The sequence below is a fragment of the Coregonus clupeaformis genome, chromosome 6 (assembly GCF_020615455.1).
Source record: "Coregonus clupeaformis isolate EN_2021a chromosome 6, ASM2061545v1, whole genome shotgun sequence".
Lineage (NCBI taxonomy): Eukaryota > Metazoa > Chordata > Actinopteri > Salmoniformes > Salmonidae > Coregonus > Coregonus clupeaformis.
This window is the reverse complement of record NC_059197.1, coordinates 28,408,969-28,431,470: the sequence shown is the minus strand read 5'-3', so window position 1 is coordinate 28,431,470 and position 22,502 is coordinate 28,408,969. Positions and strand designations below refer to the sequence as shown.

Here is a 22,502-nt window from a genome sequence, read left to right as displayed (position 1 = left end):
ACTTTTCCCCCCCAACCACATTTGGTAAGACTTATCTTAAAGGGATACTTAGCGTGCTAGCAGACACCCATAGACTTCCAATCATTGCGCTAAAGCTAGTTAGCGTTGACTCGCGAAACTACCTCTAACTTCCTTCATACTGGACACATAAAAATGGTATCCACTAGTTCATCTTTAAGGTCTGCTTATAACTATGTAATAACGGTTAATATGCAGTTTATATGCAGACCTGCAGATGAAATGATAACAGCACCACATCCATACACATCACACCTAACTTTATGTCTGTGTCATCATTGTGATGTTAGTCGCCAGCTGAATTAATCTACCCAGTGATTCAAAGCTGTGACTCAACTCCTTAGATGTTCAATTTATTGAGGCAGTGCAACTATACAGAACACAACTTCATTCAGAATTAAGAAACTTTTTTTTTAATGGAACATGGACCATTGTTCCATCCAGGGACTTGGATTTAAATACAATTTATGTATCTTTATAATTCTTTGCACATTCTAGGCAATAACCATACAAGCTCTTTATAGCAAAGATCCTTGATTGATAGATTATTATTTTTCATTCTGACACCCTCTCCCTCCATCCACCGGGACTGCTATTTAATTTCTTCTCCCAGACCCAGACAAACCAGTATAATCTGGAGGGGGTCAAACTGGCAACAGTCGAGCTGTTGGCAACAGCGGCTCACTATAACTCGCACTCTCGCAAAATGGCATTGTTTCGTTACATTGATTTTATATTGTAAATGTGGACTATTTTAATAAGGACAACATCTGAAAAGGCGGTTGACACACCGGTTCATAGCTCGCACCTAGTGTCAATGTCATAGTAGGCTAGTTGACGTATAGGAGGGGTGCATCCTGCACCTCCCCCATATCCCCAAGTCCAGTCACGTTTATGATTAAGATTCGAGATCGAATGTTGTGTAGCCTACATGCGACATATCGCCTACATGAGGTCACGAATCCATGCGCAGACGTTCAAAGAGTGGTGCGCGTTCTTTACAATATGGGTATAATGTAGCAAACCTTACCAAAATGCTCATCAAAAACTTTCAGTGATCCATCCGGACGCTGATATTCGAAATTCTGCCTGCCATTCCAAGATTATTCAAGGACGATTTATTATATATTAGCCTATTCTGTACATTGTAACTAAGAAGCTATATATGGCGTGTTTCCTTTAATCTCCAGCCATTAAAGCAGGCTACCACCGTAGCCTATAGTGGGGAAGCCGTGGGAATCCGTTTTAAATCTCAACCTGTGAGTCGTTAAAAGGGCAACGGCTCCATTGGTGGGAAAGAGTGTAGCGTAGCCTGTATAATAATAACAGCTCTAGGCCTATCAAACACTTCCAGTCCCTGTATTATCATATTAATATTATTTTTTTTGCGTCGGTTCGTTTGAGTCCGTGTAAAATGTGTGGCCTTATTATTTAAAGTGATTCAGAAGGAGAGAAATCCCGTCAAGACAGCCGGGCGGGGGAGCGGTGGGGCCCGCTTTGGTTGATCCTCTCTCCGATTAACCTCGCAGCCTACACTGGGTGGATTTGGCCATACAATACATGCAAATTGACAGCTGCGCGGAACCACAATAATAAACCCCTGTCATTTTTATGTAATTTTGAATAAGCTACAACACCAGTTTTGCACTTGCTTATTAGTCTAAGTGGGCAATACATTTAACGCCCATGCATATTCTCCCAACATCAGGGTGTCATTTAGGCTACCCAAACCTCTGCTCTGTGCAATAGCCTACCCGCTGTGGTAAAGTGTGTTCAGTCGATGCCAATTAATACAAACCTTTAATGCAGGTAAATACTGTATCAACTTCATAAACAGATAGAGTGCATATAGCCATATGCAGAGTCATTCATCCTCAAATGATGTAATGTTCCTAAAAAAAGTCACGGGAAAACCTAATATCCTCAGCAACAGCGATGACAGAACCATCCAATTTCACACCGCAGATGACAACCCAAATAACAACACCACACTGATGACAGGGTTCCTATCAATAGACCACACCGCACTACATATCAATATAAAAGGTTTACCCCTCCATGGTTAGGCTGTTATAGGCTTTGAATAAGAGCCTATTTCCTATAATAAACCAGCCCAGGCACACACAGTAATAATGATAGCCTACTAACCTGCAAACGCCCTATAGTAAAATGTCTGAATGACAGAAAACAGCCTATTCTAAATAAATATATTATGACCGATGACCTACAGAAGACATAAAAGAAGGTAATGCAAATAGCCAGCCTATGGGTTGCATAGTTATAACAACAAACGTAGCACCAATACTTACTGTCATTTTCTCTGTAAGATCTCTTGTCTCAAGACATCTTAAAGTCAATACCAGACAACAATTGGATCTTTATTTGTCAGTACACTTGGGAGACGGTGAGGATATTATCCGCTATCCGGAGATATTACAGAAAGCCGGTAGATTGTTGAGAGCGTATGCCAGTCCAGTCATTGCTCTATGTGTATCCGCCGCGGAGCCCAACCCTTGAGTCCTCCCGAGGCTCAGTAAAAAAAAGACACGTTCCCAGATCGCCGCTCCTCTCTTCTCTCCCGGTACAGATGTCAAACGTCTCTTCTACCGTTCAGCGCATGCACGCACAGGCTCACAGAGTGATTGGCGAGAGAATGTGAATGTGTATCTCTCTCTGCGCGTTTTTATCGTCCGCACAAGTCAGCCCCTCGCACATATATCTGCTTTCCAGTCCATTCAACTAAACGCTCACACACATGCAAATAAGCTCCCTGCCACAGCGGCGTCTCAACTTCTCCAGCGCTCTATCGCAGCAGGCTGCTCTATGGACAAACTGACGACAGAACAGTAGCCCTGCCTTCTGCACTCACTGAACTTGCGAATGGTATATTGAGGGAAAGAGACAGATAGAGCGAAACAGAAGCAGAGAGGGATAAATAAACAGTATATAGAGAGAGAGTGCTAGAGAGAGAGAGAGAGAGAGAGAGAGAGAGAGAGAGAGAGAGAGAGAGAGAGAGAGAGAGAGAGAGAGAGAGAGAGAGAGAGAGAGAGAGAAAGAGCCCAACACTATATCAAGTTGAATAATTCAAGATGCCCTGGTGTTCTGAATAGGTTTGCAACAGTTTCTGTCACACTGTGAATACATAAGCTATAAGCAGCCTGGACATCTCAAGGATACCGCTGTCATGTCCTTTGTAATTGAAGTTACTTGACTTTTCACAAGTGCCTTGACTTGATTGAAGTGCTATGTTGATGATCATAAAGATAAATCAAGTCTTCTGGACAGAGCGTGTTTTGGCCCAGAGGGTTGTGGTCTGTTTTGTTACCAAGCTCTGGTGAGTCACAGTCTTTTGGCCAGACTGCCATGCAGTAGGGTGGCACTGGGCAGCACTGTCCACAGAATTCACTGGGTGTGTCTCAAAGTACACCCTATTCCATATTGTGCAGTACTTTTGGCTAGAGACCTCTGACATCTCATTCACTTTTGGCCAAGGCCTATTCTCCATATAATGCACTACCTACAGTATATCCAAAAGTAGTGCAGAATACCCACTTGGCAAAAACTGGTTGAATCAATATTATTTCCAAGTCATTTCAATCCCCAAAATCAATGTGATGACATTGAATCAACGTGGAAAACTAATTGGATTTGCAAAAAGTCATCAACGTAAGGGCATTTAGTCTTTTTTTCACCCAACTTTTAACCTAAATCCAATGACATAGTGAAATGTTTTGTTGATTTCACATTGAGTTCACGTTAGTTGACAACTCAGTAGTTGAACTGACGTCTGTGCCCAGTGGGTAGGATGTAATCTGAGATTTACCACTGTTGAATTCACTCCATGCACATATGGACAGCTGCACTCACAGGGTTGAGACAAGGTTAACACAAACAACGTATGTTATTCCTCTGACATGTTTTATGATTGGTACATCTGGTAATATACACTGAACAAAAATATAAACGCAACATGTAAAGTGTTGGTCCCACGGTTCATGAGCTAAAATAAAAAATCCCAGACATTTTCCATACACACAAAAAGCTTATTTCTCTCAAATATTGTGCACAGATTTGTTTACATTACATTACATCCCTGTTAGTGAGCATTTCTCCTTTGCCAAGATACTACATCCACCTGACAGGTATGGCATATCAAGAAGCTGATTAAACAGCATGATTATTACACAGGTGCACCTTGTGCTGGGGACAATAAACGGCCACTTTAAAATGTGCAGTTTTGTCACACAACACAATGCCACAGATGTCTCAAGTTTTGAGGGAGCATGCAATTGGCATGCTGACTGCAGGAATGTCCACCAGAGCTGTTGCCAGAAAATGGAATGTTAATTTCTCTACCATAAGATGCCTCCAACGTTGTTTTAGAAAATTTGGCAGTACGTCCAACCGGCCTCACAACCGCAGACCACGTGTAACCACGCCAGCCCAGGAGCTCCACATCAGGCTTCTTCAACTTGCGGGATCGTCTTAGGGGGGTCGGGGGGGATGCTGAGGAGTATTTCTGTCTGTAATAAAGCCCTTTTGTGGGGAAAAACGAATTGTGGGTGGGCCTGGCTGCCAAGTGGGTGGGCCTATGCCCTCCAAGGCCCACCCATGACTGCACCCCTGCCCAGTCATGTGAAATCCATGGATTAGGGCCTAATGAATTTATTTAAATTGACTGATTTCCTTATATTAACTGTAACTCAGTACAATCTTTAAAATTGTTGCATGTTGCGTTTATGTTTTTGTTCAGTACAGCATTTTCAGACATGGGTATCAAACTAAGACTTACAGCATTACAACCACCTATAACACACGTACACCGCACGGTCTAGATTTAAACCTCTAAACATAGTTTATTGAAGGAGGATGGGAACGGAGCAGTGTACAGATATATACATATATAATAGCAGCACCAAGGATTATGTCCTGGTAATGAAAGAGCACTACTTCAAAGACCCCTCACTGAGACACTCTCCTCACTACAGAGGGGACACCACCATCAGGGATCTCCCCAAAGAGAGAGGCAACAGGGCCCTATCCCTATCTCCGCCTCACACCCCCCATTCCCATATTTCCCACTTCTCATCAGACAAATCCCCCAAATGCCAATTTGGTCACAGAGGCAGAGTGAGCTACCAGATAGTTAAATACCTTTAGGGAAGCTGAGACACTTTTGGGTTCCTCATCTAGTGAGGAACGTGACGTGGGTGAGTTAACACTCTCACCAGGCAATTAGCTTGTCAACAGGAGGCTAATGTAGTGTGTTTTAGTCGTCTACGTACCCCCACACCCTCAACTGCGGTACACAACCTTTTTGAAGTTCCTTTATTACCTCCCTTCAAGTAAAGGCCACAGCAATTCTTTTATCCACATTTTCTCTCCGGCCTTTACAAATTGGATCAGAAACATATTTGAAGCGTCAGAGAAGATCTCAAACGACATGATAGAGATGTCCATGTCAGTTCACTCAGAAGGCTTTTGATCGATGTCTTCAACCAACCTTTAAAAGAAGACCGTATTGCAGATTACTTTTACTGTACTTTTTGATTTAGGACAGGTGGTCAAAAGAAGTTCACCAGTCAACATCATACAGTACGGTTCACCCCAGGCACCTTCAATCAACAAACTCTGTTGTGTTTCTCTCACTGTGCCCTGCAGTGCCAATGAACAGTGAGGTGGCTATGAAACTGCCAGCCAACAGGCATCACCTGTCATATGGGCACTCGGAGGGGCACAGAACTCATCCCAGATCAACCTGGAACTGCCTATCTGCCAATCACCCAGAGCTGGGCAGCATGGTGAAGCTATCTATATGACAGATATCACTGAGGTCCTATTACTGACAGAAAGATAAGGGCTAGAAAAACCCTTTCAGATAATACTTGAAAAACAGGGAACATATTCCTCTGCTTATATCCGTCTCACAGGCATTTAAAAAACAGGCCGCCTGACATTCGGTGAGAAATGGAAGCTGTCTGCCTCGTCAGGAACTCACCCACTCTGACAGAGGAATACAGACAGTGACCTTGGAGGCTTCCACACAGGGAGAACTGTCTCTCTCTCTTTTTATTTCATGGCAGAACAGCAGGAATAAAAAGAACACCCTTGAAATAAGACTCGAGTTGAACCACACAACAGAAAATGAACCGTAAAAAAACAGGACTGGACATGGCTGTGGTACAACCTTCAAGCCTTGAGTGGGGAAATGACCTGTTAGGTTAGGAGACACTAAATCCCACATGGGGACTCTAACAACCCTCTCCTCTCAGGTCACCATCTCATGCCATGTCTTGTCAGGTGGATGGGTAAAACAAATCCAGACCTGGGACTGCTACAGAGCGACCGTCCCCAGATACCAGATACCAACTTTCTGTACCCCAAGATACCAAATACCAAAACCTTATGGGAGCATTGGGAGAGGGAGACAGGCTATCATTGATGAATAGGGATGTCAGATGTCCACAATGGAGATCTGACCTTTGACTGGCTAAATTACTCACTGGTACTGAATATCAACCGGGTATGTGAATGGGAAGGACAGGTATTCAGCCTAACAATGTAGTATGACAATTGCCTCTGTGTCAAAACGGTGTGAGTTTAGAGAAACGGGTAGGATGTGTGTGTGTGTGTGTTTCATGTTGTTTCATGCAGAATGTGTTGACTGAGGAAAGCTGCTTACATTTAGGTTGATGATTAACACCTGATTCTATCATTGTACCCTTTGATATGATGAACAACGTCCGTTAACGAAGTGTGAAATGAGTTGCTAGAAAAACATAAAGTCGCATGTTTTTCCCCCCGAACAGCGTAGAAAGCCATTCATTAGATTCATTTCGATGATAAGCACATCAGACTCCTAACTGGAGCCTATCTGTGGAGTGTTCTTTCCTGGGTGAAATATAATTGGAATGCTGAGTTTGTGTAATGTGTCTTTGTTTTAATAGGAGTGAATCAGTCACCCAGCCATAGATAGAGCCATTCACATTGCTCCACATTTATCAAGTGTCTTCAGACCTTATAAACCCATTATAGAATGGACGTGTCTATCTGCAGTTCTGCACTGCTACCAGCCTACAGAGGACAGACAGGGGATAATACGAGGGGAGGAAGGAGTAGAATTAATGTGAAATGATGAAGATGACGCAAGAATGGCACATTACAATTTTTGAATTTGAATTTCAGTTTATCTCCTCAATTGAATGAGAGGAAATATAATTTACCTTTACCCTGCTCCGTAGGGATACAGCCGGTGAAGTTTTAGAGAGTTTGCTTATTAACTTCATGAGCTATAATTATAAGTTGTGACTAGAGTCATCAGTGTAACAGGAGAAATCAGGATCGCTGCAGGAGCAGAAGATGGAAGCCCACTTCAGGCTGATTACATCAAACTGAAGGCTGCTGCTAATTAGAGGGAAGGCAGGGGATGGTAATCAACTAAAGTAGCCCAGCCAGGAGAGGCCTCCTGTGGGAGGGGGAGAAATTTAGGCCCAGGTTTGCGTGGTCCCCCAGGCCCTTTAACCCCTGTGCCAAAGTGGAGAGAACTCCAAGTTTATGTTTAGGGTCATGATACTTCTCAGTCTAACATCCTCTAGCCTGCCTCTCCTCCTTCCCTCTCTCATTGTCTCTCTTTTATACCTCATAGTTAGAATAGTCAGAACAGTATCTAAATTATTTCCTCAAAGTCTGAGACTCACTCTCACTCTATCAACTAGGGTTGCAAAGGGAGAGTATATTACTGGAAACTTTGAAAGTTTAACAGTAAACTACCAGAATTTTGGTATCTTTCAAGGTTTTTATGTAATCTATCACAAGACATCTAATGGCCCATTTGGGTGTGTCTGTAATCATCTCTCGCCCTTCTGTGCGACCTTATCACATGTAAAATATTTGAAATAATTAAATAACATGATTTAAGAATATATATATAGAATGACAAAGCTGTAAAACATTATCTTAAATATAAACCATCAATTTAGTGAATACCATTGGTGTTTAATATGAGGGTTTCAGCATGAAATATCCTTTTTATTCATTGTACTATGTCAATATGTATTTGTTGTCAATATCTTCGCAACAAACTAGTGGCAGTTGTGAAAAAAGTCAATAGTTGGAAGAGTTGCAGAGTTAATTGAAAATAATGCCATTGTTGAATAGATGCTTTTATCAGTAATTAGGCTATTTTCTCTTGAACCATATGGTCTATCTACTAGAAATTCATGGACAATATAGACACCGATATAATAAATTAATAGTATATATATGAATTCATTTTTTTCAAGTTATTCAAGTATAAATTACCAAAGTTACGATAGATTGACATAGATTTTCTGTTAATTACCAAAATTCCATTAACTTTGGTAAATTACCGGTGGCTTTGCAACCCTAATCTCAACACCTACACATTTATATTGCCATGGCTTCTCTCTTGAGATCCTTCCCTTTTCTGCAACAAGGCATAAAAAACAGCCAGCACAGCAGTTAAAGGACTAGTTCACTATTTTACAACTTGATGTTAGATGGTTTCTTACCCTGAAAGTAGTCTATGGACCAGGAGAAACTGTAATTCATGGTTCAGTTTTCTTTAAACAGCCATTACAAACTTAAGCTAACTTTATCCACCACTACCTAAAAATCTATGGAAGTGACGGGGGCATGTGAGCATGTTTTGAAAAATGATGTTAAAATCACCTGAAATCAATTACATATTTGATTTGATGTTACGTAAAGGTGATTTGGCCATAAGAAAAAAAAACATGCTCACATGCCACCATCACTTTAATACATTTTTAGCTAGCAGTGGCTAAAGTTAGTAATGGCTGTATAAAGAAAACTGAACCATGGATTACAGTTTCTCCTGTAAATCAGAGAGAGCAACTGTGAGACTCAGACTGTGTCTAGTCCCTCAGCTGGCTGGGCTGGCACACCTCCATGCCCGTCTCTGTCTCTGTGCCCTGTCAGCACTACAGCTAGTGAGAGGCGCAGTTGTCTGCCCGACATACACACAATTTATTGCCCACAAAAAATTTGAACATCTCAGGCGCTTTAAGCATGCAACGCTCCTTCTATTCTCCACCTTCGCCGTAAACGACTAAATGCAGAGAGTGCAGGGGGAGAGGAAGAGGAGATTGATTTAGAGAGGGAATAAAAAGATAGAGAGAGAGAGAGAGAAACATGAAGGGGGAGGAAGTGAGGAAGGCAGTCTGTGTCTGCGACTGAGGTGTGTTGTTGCGCCACGTTGAAATTACCCCCCTGAACACAGATCTAGAATCGGATTACCCTCCCAACAATCTTAACCTGAACCATTAGAGGGTTAAACACACAGCTGACTTCAGATCAGATCATAGGTGACAACTCCATTACACCTGAGTGGGTGGAGAAGGTGACAGGCTGTAGACAAGGTTTGTGCGACATCATGACGACAGCAGGGCCCTGGAAGGTGGCAGAACGCTGTCCAGACCAATTATTCATTATTCGGAGTCGCCAGAAACCACTCTGTCCCGCTTCACACACTCACACAAATCCTCATAACTCAACTACATATCTGACAGACGGACTGAGAGAGGGAGAGGAGAGAAGCGAGATGGAGGGAAGAGAGAGAGAGAGGAGGGGGGGATAGAAAATGAGAGGGAAATAAGGAGAGCTAAAGAGTGAAAAGGGAAGACAAGAAAGAGAGGGAGGAACAATAAGAGAGAGAGAGAGAGAGAGAGAGAGAGAGAGAGAGAGAGAGAGAAAGACTGTATCAGGGTCCTTGGCTATAGGCCACATGATTACAACAGAGGGCTGGGGGGATGATTGCATTATGAGCCTTGCATCTACCCTCAATCATCATACATATTGACATATTAATTGATGCTTATGTTATTGTACTGTATTACTGTAGGTGCATGCAAGACAGGACACTAAGCAGAATAGCAATGAGGCCAATAGAGGACCACAGTATGAGTCATAACACCCATAAAACCGAGCAGTTAAATAGGGAAATGGTCCCAATCGTTTTTCCACCATTCATTTTTCCCATAGGGGATTTTAGAAGCACTTAAAATATGGGCTGTTTTTTGTGTAGGCTTACCCTGGCGTGCTGTTTTGATAACCGTGGAAATCTCTCTGGGACAAGGTGACTTTTATCAATATATTCGTCTGTATTTACCCATACATTTTTTTTACGCTAATTAGCTGCTAATGTGGCTATCATAAAGAACTACAAATAACAGGTGATCTGGACGAGACTGCCGAATCGAGGTAAAGGTAAGAATCTCTGGATTAACGATCTAATGTTAGCTAAATGTAGTAATGAATAAATTGGCTACATTTCTTTAAATTGACAGTTCTGTGAACTGTCTTGCAAGTTTTAAATTGACACAATACCCGTTTAGCAAAGGTTTCAGCTAGAGATGACTTGCAGGAGCTTGCAGGGATTTGTAGTCTTGCATGATGTCTACTTTGATGCTAATTAGCATTTTCGAATATGAGAGTAAAGAGAGACGAATATATTGATAAAAGTCACCTTGTCCGAGAGATATTTACATGGTTATCAAAACGTCACGCCAGGGTAAGCCTACACGAAACATAGCCCTTATTTTAAGTGTTTCTAAAATCCCCTATGGGAAAAATGAAAAACGATTGGAACCATTTCCCTGTTTAACCGCTAGGTTTTATGGGTATTATGACACCTCCACTTTGGGGATCTATACAGTCTGAAATCAAGACTCATCAAAAACAACACGCAACAAATAAGAGCCCCTAAAGGACTTATAAAAGAGTAGCAGAAATCTATTTTCTATAAAGCTCTCTGCATTCGCCTTTAGTCCTGATAGGTACTAAAGACAGGCAGCAGACGTGTGACGCAAGTCCTTTAGCAAGACCGAGGGGATGTTGGGGAAGAAATTAAACGTCGCACTTCAAGGAGGGAGACAATGGGAAATTGTCTTGTAGGTGTTTGAAAAAAAGACAAAACGAGGATGGAGGGGCCTTTCGCTGTCTGCTGTGAACTGCAGTTTTGGAGCACTCTGTGGACTACATCCCTTTTCATAGTGATTCCTGTAACAGGATCCTTCACAGTGGAAAGAGGGGTGTGGGTTGGATGCCTAGGTCACAGTTCTGACAGAACGATGTTCAGAGATTATACAAGTAATCCAAGAGACAGGGAGGAAATGAGATCCTATTAAACTAGTGTGAATTTTAATAGCCATGCACTAGAAGTGGATTATGAAATACAACAGTGATGATTAGACTCAATCCATGAATGAAAAGCCATACTGATAAAGAGGAAAGACAGAATGGTCTTCATTGAATTAAATAGCTATGGTTTGGTTTGACAAACACAGGTAGAAACAACTCATTACACTCCATTGTAAAGTGTCTATAATACACTGAGTGTACAAAACATTAAGGACACCTGCTCTTTCCATGACATAGACTCACCAGGTGAATCCAGGTGAAAGCTATGATCCCTTATTGATGTCACTTGTTAAATCTACTTCAATCAGTGTAGATGAAGGGGAGGAGACAGGTTAAAGAAGGATTTTTATGCCTTGAGACAATTGAGACATGGATTGTGTATGTGTGCCATTCAGAGGGTGAATGGGCAAGACAAAAGATTGAAGTGCCTTTGAACAGGGTATGGTGGTAGGTGCCAGGTGCACCGGTTTGTGTGAAGAACTGCAACACTGCTGAGTTTTTCACACTCAACAGTTTCCCGGGTGTATCAAGAATGGTCCACCACCCAAAGGACATCCAGCCAACTTGACACAACTGTGGGAATCATTGAAGTCAACATGGGCCAGCATCCCAGTGGAATGCTTTAGAAACCTTGTAAAGTCAATGCCCTGACAAATTGAGGCTGTTCAGAGGGCAAAATGTGAGTTGGGGGGGTTCTTAATCTTTTGTACACTCACTGTATATTATAACAGCCTTGGCTAAATATTAGCCAAAGCCAACAGGTGGCATTCCCCTCACAGTTACTCCAGACTAGGTTAACTAATGACAGCGGGTCGAGCAACTGTGACTGATTCAGAGCTGTAATGGATAAAAAGGCAGGGCACTCTGCAGCCACTAATGAGTGAGAGCCATAATGGCAGCGAGCCACTCCAGCTGAAATGTATGTGCTGTCCCACAGTCCTGTGTAGCTCAGTTGGTAGAGCATGGTGCTTGCAACGCAAGGGTTGTGGGTTCGTTTCCCACGGGGGACCAGTATGAAAAAACCAAAAACAATGTATGCAGGTAGCTTAGTGGGCGGCAGGTAGCTTAGTGGGTAAGAGCGTTGTGCCAGTAACTGAAAGGTTGCTGGTTCTAATCCCTGAGCCGACTAGGTGAAAAATCTGTCGATGTGCCCTTAAGCAAGGCACTTAACTCTAATTGCTCCTGTAAGTCGCTCTGGATAAGAGCGTCTGCTAAATGACTAAAATGTAAATGTAAATGTATGCACTCACTAACTGTAAGTCGCTCTGGATAAGAGCGTCTGCTAAATGACTAAAATGTAAATGTCACATCCAGAGTGGATAACGGAAAGGTCCCTGTGTGCTCTCTCCCGAAAAAAGGCCTCACCTCACGTCCCTCGGGGACCGTTCCACACTGCACCACACTCGAGTAAAAAGATTATCGACACCATCACGCATAAGCACACTTCTCAACTGCTCCCTTCATCTCTCTCCGTTTTCTTGTGCTCCATCTCTCCCTCCCCCTCTTTTATTTCTTTTTTGTCTCTCTTCTCTCCCTCTCTCCTGCTCTCTGGCAGCAGAGCTGACTATTTTGCTGGCTACCTGGGAACATTTACAGTCCCTTCAGAAAGTATTCATCCCCCTTGCCTTATTACACATTTTGTTGTGTTACAGCCTGAATTCAAAATGTATTAAATATATGTTCTCTCTCACCCTACACACAATACCCCATAATGATAAAGTGAAAACATGTTTTTACAAATTTTTGCACATTTATTGAAAATTAAATACAGAAATAATCAATTTACATAAGTATTCACACCCATGAGTCAATACTTTGTAGAAGTACCTTTGGTGGCGATTACAGCTTTGAGTCACCTTGGGTATGTCTGTATTAGCTTTGCACATCTAAATTTGGGGATTATCTTCTATTCTTCCTTGCAGATTTTCTCAAGCTCTGTTAAATTAGATGGGGAGTGGCGGTGAACAGCAATCTTCAAGTCTTTCCACAGATTTTCTATGGGATTCAAGTCTAGGCTTTGGCTGGGCCACTCAAGGACTTTCACATTATTGTGCTAAAGCCATTCCAGTGTTGCTTTGGCTGTATGCTTGGGGTCATTGTCCCATTGGAACGTAAATCATCTGAGGTAGTTTGAACTCTGAAGCAGGTTCTCATCAAGGATTTTCCTGTATTTGGCTCCATTAATTGTTCTCTCTATCCTTAACAGTCTCCCAGTCCCTGGTGCTGAAAAACATCCCCATAGCATGATGGTGCCACCACCATGCTTCACGGTAGGGATGTTGTTAGACGGGTGATGAGCTTTGCCTGGTTTTCTCCAGACATACTGCTTTGCATTCAGGTCAAAGAGTTCAATTTTTGTGTCAGACCACCAAATCTTTTGCCTTATGATCTCAGAGTCTTTCACGTGTCTTTTTGCAAACTCCAGGCATGCTGTCATGTTACATTCTATTCAGAAGTTGCTTCCGTCTGGCCACTCTCCCATTAAGCCAAGATTAGTGAAGTGCTGTAGAGACTGTTGTCCTTCTGGCAGGTTCCCATCTCACACAAGGAACTCTGTAGTTCTATCAGAGTGGTGATTGGGTTCTTGGTCACCTCCCTGACCAAGGTCCTTCTTGCCCGGTTGCCCAGTTTGGTCAGACAGTCAGTGGTTCCATATTTTTTCAATTTCCCAATGATGGAGACAACTGTGCCCTTGGAAACTTTCAAAACTCTAGAAATTATCCTTGGACTTCATGGTATAGTTCTGCTCTGACATGCACTGTCAAATGTGGGACCTTATATAGACAATTCATATTCATACAATCCAAACAATTGAATTGGCCACATGTGGACTCCAATGAAGTTGTAGTGACATCTCAAGGATGATCAAAGGAAGTTGGATGCAATTTGGAGTGTCATAGCAGAGGGGTGTGAATACTTATGTAAATTAGATATTTCTGTATTTCATTTTCAAAACATTTGCAAACATTTCTAAAAACATGTTTTCACTTTGTCATTATGGGGTATTGTGTGTAGAGGGGTGACAAAATATCTATTTAATCAATTTTGAATTCAGGCTGTAACACAACAAAATGTGGAATAAGTCGTAAAGGGGTATGAATACTTTCTGAAGGGACTGTAACTCACAGCTCACTGACAGTGAGAGAGAAGGGAATCATACATGATTAAGCATTGTAAGTCAAGGTAATCTTGAATCAGAGAAGATGTTACAAATGGAGAGGACGTGTTACAAATAATATCAAGTTTCCATTCTGCTGTGTAAAATGTCAAATAATCAGAAAATGTGTAATGGTTTGTGCTGCTGAGTCACCTAGCAACAGAGTCGTTTCTGCAGTGCAGCTGTATATCAGTGTGTTGGGGTCACCTGATAAGGGCTTTCAGAGACAAACTAGCACCATGACGAAACAAACCTAGCACTTGCTGGTGTCCACTTGCTGGTGTCCCTTCCAACCATGTCTTCTTAAACATATAGTGTACAATATACAGAATCTTTCTCAGTGTACAGGATGTCTTATGTCCATGTTGTAATTATTACCCTAGACAGCCTATAGATGATCACACTCGTGAGAGATGCAGTGAGAATTCTCCTGCACTGCCTTGTATCTGTTCACTTCCCTGCTAGAGAGGGAGGAGAGAAGCTTTCAAACCGCCATCCCACATCAGTCTGTTAATCTTGCCCTCCTTCTCTACTGGCCCCCCTCATCCCCCTCCCTCCAAACCTCCCTGCCTCTTCTCACCTCAGAGCAATTCATGCATGCTCCCTCCCATACTGGCAGCAGCTGAGAGAGCTGGGGGTGGGTGAACAAGGTGAGTTCTTATGCCTAGCACAAGCCTCCTCTTTCCCTGTGCCACCTTAGCCAACACCCCCCTCCCTTCCCTCAGTGCCCAGGTCTGCCCTGCATGGTGACAACCTGCATGTGTTCTGTGGGCTGGAAAAGCTGTCTGATAAGCACAGTGGGCTGCAAACAGGTGTGACAGGTTTACGCTTCCTCTTCACCTCTGGTGGAACCAAAACCCTAGCTAAAACCTAAATCCTTCCTACCCCCCTGCCAACCCATTTTACACCCTTGCCAGAACCTTACCACTCACTGCCACCACATCCCAGACAGGAGTGTGTCACCTAGTTATGTGACGCTACGGACTCAAATTCAACAGCTATATCTCAGGGATGGCTCGAATGGCAGTGTGAGTGTGTGTATGCTTGTGTAAGTACCGGCAGGTAGCCTAGGCGTTAAGAGCGTTGGGCCAGTAACAGAAAGGTGACTGGTTCAAATCCCTTAGCCGACTAGGTGAAGGTGCCCCCATCGAGCAAGGCACTTAACCCTAACTGCTCCTGTAAGTCGCTCTGGATAAGATGTAAAATGTGTCATCAGACAGTCCTAGTTCAATTCTTGCTTGAGAAATTGCTCTTGCTAAGAAGCTTTTTGACCATTTTAATTTAAAGCAATCACAGTCAGATACATAAAAGGATACTTCGGGATGTTGGCAATGATGCCCTTTATCTACTTCCCCAGAATCAGATGAACTTGTTGATACCATTTTTATGTCTCTGTGTCCAGTATGAAGGAAGTTAGATGTAGTTTCCCGAGCCAAAGCTAACTAGCGTTAGCCAATGATTGGAAGTCTATGGGTATCTACTAGCATGCTATGGGTATCTATTAGATACCCAAGTATCCCTTTAATTGCTACCCAGAAATAATTTGATATTGAGATAACAATGGCTGCATTGGGCCTTTAAAAGTTGAGAACGCAGGCATAGTTTAGCCTTTGAGAGAGATGCATTGTGGCAACCAGCCAATGACGTTTTCACTTTGTCATGTTTTGGCTGCCTGCCAAAAGGTCAAGAGGCATTAACATTCTCCCTGTGAATGACTGACTACGCTTTAGAACCATTGACACAACACAGAATCATTCCTTGATCTCTCTCTCTCGACCCCTCTCTCTGCTCCTCCCTTTGTTCCTCAGGCCTTTCAGCCTAAGTGGCCAGTAATTACGGTTCTTAGAGAGAGCGGGAGAGAGGGACAAGAGAAGGGATGGACAGAAATGTAGCAGAGGGTGGAAATGAATTGTCACAGGGACAATGAATCACAAGTTAAGAGTGCTACGGCTCTCTCTCTCTCTCTCTCTCTCTCTCTCTCTGCTCAGACAAGGAACAGAAACGGTGAGAGAGGAGGTGTGTTTTTTGGGGGAATCTGAGGACAGAGCCAAGTCACGCTCCTACCCCCCCTCCCCTCCCATTGTCACTGAAAAAAAGAACAGCTCACCTTGTTCAGAACAAGAAGAAACAGAAGAACAGAGAGGTGGGAAATGAGGTTCCACAGATGTCAGATTGTGAGTCAGATTCTGCAGTGTTCTCACTACATACTTTTTTTAGAAGGGGGAATGAGGGAGGGCAGAGAGCGATAAGTGTGGAGGGAGATTGTTGTGTGGGCCTGTATATACCATAGGGGAGAGCAGGGCTGTGTTCTAATCAGAACAATAAGGTCACTTATCCAGGGAGGGAGGGGTCAGCGTGATCCCTGCCAGGGAAATGTCATTTGACTAATCCCACCGCATCACAACAACAACCTATTGATCACTCACTAATTGGTAATGGATGAGGGTCACTGCATGCAGAAAACGCAGGTGTGGGGACACATGGCACACGCGTGCCCGCACACACACACGCACGCGCACACACGCACACACACTCTCCTCTGGGACATACTCAGGTGAACAATCCCAAGTCAAATCGATCAAGGTCTAAGAGCCAATGGAAAGGAGATCGCTAGCTAAAACGAGCCAACCCTCCCTGAAACACACAGTTAATGAGCCTGTTTCATGGTGCACCACGCTAGCTGGATCAGGGGTACTCCTGGGATACATTATCATTGCACTAACTAACTCCAGTAAAGCGGTTATTATTTATTTCCATCGGGCTGTAATTGTGATTGGGGTGGGAGTGGAACATGACCAGGGTACAAAACATTGACCTCCCAATGACCGTCCTGCGTGTATCAAGGGGTACACAGATGCACGTACCCACTCTGTCATACTGTGTCCCCACACACGCGCACACACACACACACAAACAGATGATGTGGCACACTACAACATATTAAGGTCTGTAGACATCGCAGTGTACAAACAAAACAGTTACTGCAGGGGGGAGAGAGCACGCCAGCCCAGCTCAGCCTGTCCAGGGCAGCGTCTGGCTGGGAGAGACAGGACTGTCACAGCAACACAGACACATACAGACCACTGCATCACAACTAAGGGAGAGAGAGAAACAGGCCCTATTGTTTCACATTACAGTCCCTCAGAAAGAATGCAAACCACAATGAAACCAATCAGATGGGAGATGGCCATGTGTCTGAGTCTGGGTCAGAGCGTGCAACAGAACAGTGTACTGCCTACACTCGGTTTGTTGTTTTTATGAAATCGTTTTAATGAAATCGTTTTTAATCATAGCTAAAGTTTGTATTGCTACTAATTCCGCAACGCGGTCAACCTTTACAGCTGGGGCCGCAAGTTAGTGTCCTGGATTCCTGTTAAGTAGCAGGTTGCTGCTAGCCATCATGAAAATGGAGCAGGCTAATGCTAGCAGTGCTAGCCCACCAGAGTTTTTATCCACCGCTGGGCACAAATGCTTCAGGTGTGAGATGATTTTCACACAATCACAAGATGAAGATAAGGTGGAACTGAAAAAAGGAACAGGGATTTGTCTGCCTTCAATGCATCACCATCAAGCATCTTAGGGAAGAGATCCTCCAGCTGTTAGCTCGGCTGCGAGAAAAGGAAAACCTGGTTTTCATGTACACCAACCTTGCTGTAACCCAGGCAAACCGAATCTCAGTTTGAAATGCCTCCTATAGCGAAGCTGTCGATGAGTCAGGCGGCATTGATCTGTCCCAATCCAATTGACAGATGTTAAGCTCAACTCCGCGACCCATGTGAGACTGGACACTCACAAGGTGTAGGAGATCGGGGAGGCAGTCTGGCCACCCATCTATCGGAGAAGATCCGTTCCAGCTATCAAACAGCTTGGCCTCGCTTGAGACGGACCTACCAGCCCCGGGAGTGGGGGAGGCTGCCCAGTGGCACCCTCCCCCACGGCCACCACAGTTCAGCAGGTTGTTTCCCCATCGGATTCCATCACTACCACCATCATTGTGGGCAGCTCGATGGTGAGAGATTTTGGCCTGCCTACGGTCTGTGGACCGACCAAGGTCCAGTGTCACCCAGGAGCCAGTGTCCATGACATCAGCGCCCTCTTGCCCACGGTTCTGGCCAACTACTCCAATATTGACACCATCGTCACCCACGTAGGTTTTAACAACCTTCGTTTTAGGTGATCTAAGGACCTGAAGGAGAACTACAATTTTTTTTAAAGACCCTCGCTAGTACAGGGAAGAGAATAATTATCTCTGGCCCCATTTTGTGCTACCGAAGGGGTTCGGAACGATTCAGCCGACTCTTTGCGCTAAACGAGTACCTGAAAAAACTTTGCAACGACAGGAATGTCTCTTTTTGTGACAACTTTGATTTGCTGTGGGAGCAACCAGCACATTTTAAAAGAGACGGGATTCACCCTAAACGCAGGGGTTCCAGGATTATTTCCAGCAAGATTGCAAACAGTTTTAGAGACTGACAGACAAGGTCTGGTATTGCTCCAGTTCTCCCTGTAAGAATAAGCAATAGAGGACTTGTAAACCAAATAAACTCCTATTGAAAAGGCGCTATGGTTATTGTGAGTAACCTAATTTATGTTCCTTTAATTCCACCTTCTAGTGAGTTTATACAAACTGTCATCTCCTACCATTCTGATAGATTGGAGACTGTCAGAAAACGTGGTTGTAACGTTAATAATTTGGTTGTTATTTAATTGGTTACCCCTAGGCAGATGTCCCAGGGGCAGAGTGGCCCACACTCATTGAATATGGCACTTTTAAATGTTAGAGCAATCACTAGTAATTCTCGTCAATGACCTCATTACTGAGCGCAAAGTTGATTGCATGTTTCTCACTGAAACATGGCTGTCTTCAGACCGTAGTGCCACTCTTATTGAAACCTCCCCCCGGACTACATATTTTCATACTCTATCAGAAAAGGGAAAAGGGGTGGGGGGACAGCCTCTATTTTTACTAATGCTCTCAGCTGTAAGGACATTTCATTTGGCGACTTTGGGTCTTTTGAGCATCATGCGATACTGCTCAAATATCAGCCACCAGTGCTGGCCATAACCCTATATAGGCCACCAAAGCACTGCCCCACTTTCTTTACTGATTTCTCTGAACTATTGTCTATTGTCCTTGAGAACTATGATACAATTATTGTGTTGGGTGATTTTAATATTCATGTTGACAAAGAGACTGACTCCAAGGCCATTGAATTTCGGAATCTTTTGAGCTCTATGGACTTTATCCAACATGTTACTGGGCCCACCCATAACCACGACCATACTCTGGACTTGATTATTACCAAGGGACTTTCTATCGACATATCCTCTATTTTACATTTTAGTCATTTAGCAGATGCTCTTATCCAGAGCGACTTACAGTTAGCGAGTGCATACATTTTCATACTGGCCCCCTGTGGGAAACAAACCCACAACCTTGGCGTTGCAAGCGCCATGCTCTACCAACTGAGCTACAGAAATGCTATCTTACCTCTGAAGTTGCTACGGATTTTATTGAGTGTATGAACAATACTCCATCACCTATTCTGCCTTCCTCTTGTAATGATTTAGTTGATAACGTTAATAGCAAATTAAGGGCAATCATTGATGCCATAGCTCCAGTAAAGTTGAAAAAGGTCACATCCAAACAGAGAGCCCCTTGGATGAGTGAGGAAACTAATCAATTAAAGAGAAATTGCAGAAAGGCAAAGCGGAAATGGAGAAAGTCAAAGTTGCAGGTCCATTATTATATTCTGAGAGAGCAACTTGGCATATATTACAAGGCAATTAGAAATGCCAGACGGGCTAATTTTTCTAACTTGATCACTAATAATCAGAATAATTCGAGAGTGCTCTTCTCGACCATTGATGGCCTGATAAATCCTCCCCCAGCAAACCTATGTGATCTTTCCTCCACATCTAAATGTTATGAGTTTGCAGCATATCTCAGAGATAAGATAACAAACATTAGGTTGGTTATCAGTCAAGCAAGACACTGTTGACCATGAGGATTTAACTCCATGGATAAATTATTAGACTGTATTAGTGATTTAAATACTTGGATGGCTCACAACTTCCTCCAGCTAAATCAAGACAAGACTGAGGTACTTACTGTTGGAGCCAAAGCATAGAGAGAGAATCTGGCCACACATTTTAATTCAGTAATTTTAATTCAATACAGGCAATAAAAGATAAAACACCAGGTAAAAAACCTAGTTGTAATTTAAATTCTGAACTTAGTTTCGAATCACACATCAGGAATATGACCAAAATAGCTTTTTACCACCTGAGGAACATTGCCAAGGTGCAGCCGTTTCTCTCTCAGGCTGATACAGAGAGACTCATCCATGCTTTTATTACAAGCAGGTTTGACTACTATAATGCTCTTCTGTCTGGTCTACCCAAGAAAGCAATTGTCAACTGCAAAACATACAGAATACTGCAGCACGGGTACTGACCAAGACCAGACGGAGAGCACACATTACACTGGTTTTAAGTTCTCTGCACTGGCTGCCTGTGAGTTATAGAATTAATTTTAAGATTATTCTATTGGTTTTTAAATCAATCCACGATTGTGCACCCCAATACATGTCAGATATGCTTTTAAGTTATGTACCCAGTAGGTCCCTCAGGTCCTCTTAAATATTTTAAATATCCCAAAGCCTAGGACCAAGAGGCATGGAGAGGCAGCCTTTAGTTACTATGCCCTCAGCCTCTGGAATGGCCTGCCAGGGAACCTGAGGGGGGCCGAAACTGAAATTTAAAAAAAGAGATCTTAAAACACAACATTTTAGCTTTGCTTTTCCTTAGGGTGCTTTTTAGTCGTTCAGTTTTGATTGTTATTCTTTAGTTTTTTATCCTCTTATGTTTGTTGTGTAGTAAATATGAAAGTTTTTATATATATTCTTTTAAATGTTTACTTTTTTTCTGTGAAGCACATTGTGTTGCATTCCATGTCAGAAATGTGCTCTATAAATAATGCTTGATTTGATTTGGGTGAGGGTGAGCGAGAGAGAATAAGTGGAAGAGTTGAATGGGGAGAGAGAGAGGGAAGGCGTGATGGACAAAGATAAGAAATTCATGACCACTGCTGTAAAAAAAAGGCCCCTTTGAAAAGAAGAGCCAAAAAGCTCCTCATTAGCATAAACAGTGACTGTATTCATGTCAGCATTATATTACATATGAAAATGTGTCTGGTGACATTATTAAACTGATCAAACTCATTAACATTTTAATGACACAGTCCCTTTGGTTTGAGGGGCAGGGAGGGGAAGGTAGCAGTAAAACCTTACCAATGCACACAGTATAGCCTATAACCCACAAAGATACCTCTAGATTTTCATCTCACGTACATCTCACAGATTGCCTGAGTATGATAGTAAAACCCATGCTAATGTAATGCTGTCTGGTCTCACCTCTATGCTAATACCTGACCCTAACCCAGTGTAATTAAGACCTGCCTCAGACATTCCTCCTCAACCTCCCTCTACCTCCCCCTCATAGACAATCACCCACAACAGCAGGCTCATAATATGCTCAGACAGAAAGGCTGCTGACCAAGACATACTGTGCATTATCTATGCATCCACAGAAGAACACAAACAGCTTACTGCTAATAAAATTCAGTTAGGCTACTGACGTTGGACACACACACACTTGCCTAGTTAAATAAAGGTTAAATAAAAAATAAAAAATAACTAAAACACACACTAACACTGTTTTCATTCAATTATTGCTGTGCCTGTGCAATCTAAAACATCCTAGAGAGAGAGAGAACACACCACTATATTATGGGTTATGAAAGCCTTCACTGTCTCTATGAGGAACAATAACTATGCTAATCCTAATAACACAGAGCAATTATACCTCCCACGCTGGCCGCAGACTGCATCGGTCACACTCAGAACAAATGGTTGGTGGATTAGTTTTGCACTTGACTGGTTTTGTCTGGTAGCGCAGTCATATCCTGCCGACTACACTGCTGCCCCCTCCATTCCAATATAGCGAGAGCCATTTGGTGTGCAACAGATTACACACGTAGAAATGAAGACGTAGGATCTTCATTTGAGCCAGTTTGCTACAGCATGAAAATAATCCTGCTGTGACGAGTACTGAGTATACGAAGAGGCAGGACGCAGACGCAGGA

General features: G+C 43.0%; 1 protein-coding gene across 4 annotated transcripts in view; it reads right to left on the bottom strand.

Annotated features, from left to right (window-relative positions):
- Positions 1–22,502, bottom strand: part of schip1 (schwannomin interacting protein 1) — a 309,670-nt gene that overhangs the window by 61,688 nt on the left and 225,480 nt on the right. Inside the window, exon 1 of one of the 4 annotated variants that reach the window (XM_041877828.2) lies at positions 2,328–2,907. The exons of 2 other annotated variants lie outside the window; for them this stretch is intronic. In XM_041877828.2, coding sequence (XP_041733762.1) covers positions 2,328–2,333 — 6 coding nt within the window. In that variant the 5' untranslated portion in view covers positions 2,334–2,907. Of the gene's footprint in view, positions 1–1,048; positions 1,224–2,327; positions 2,908–22,502 lie in introns of those variants that run through there. One more of the 4 variants, XM_041877827.2, reaches the window with a different exon arrangement.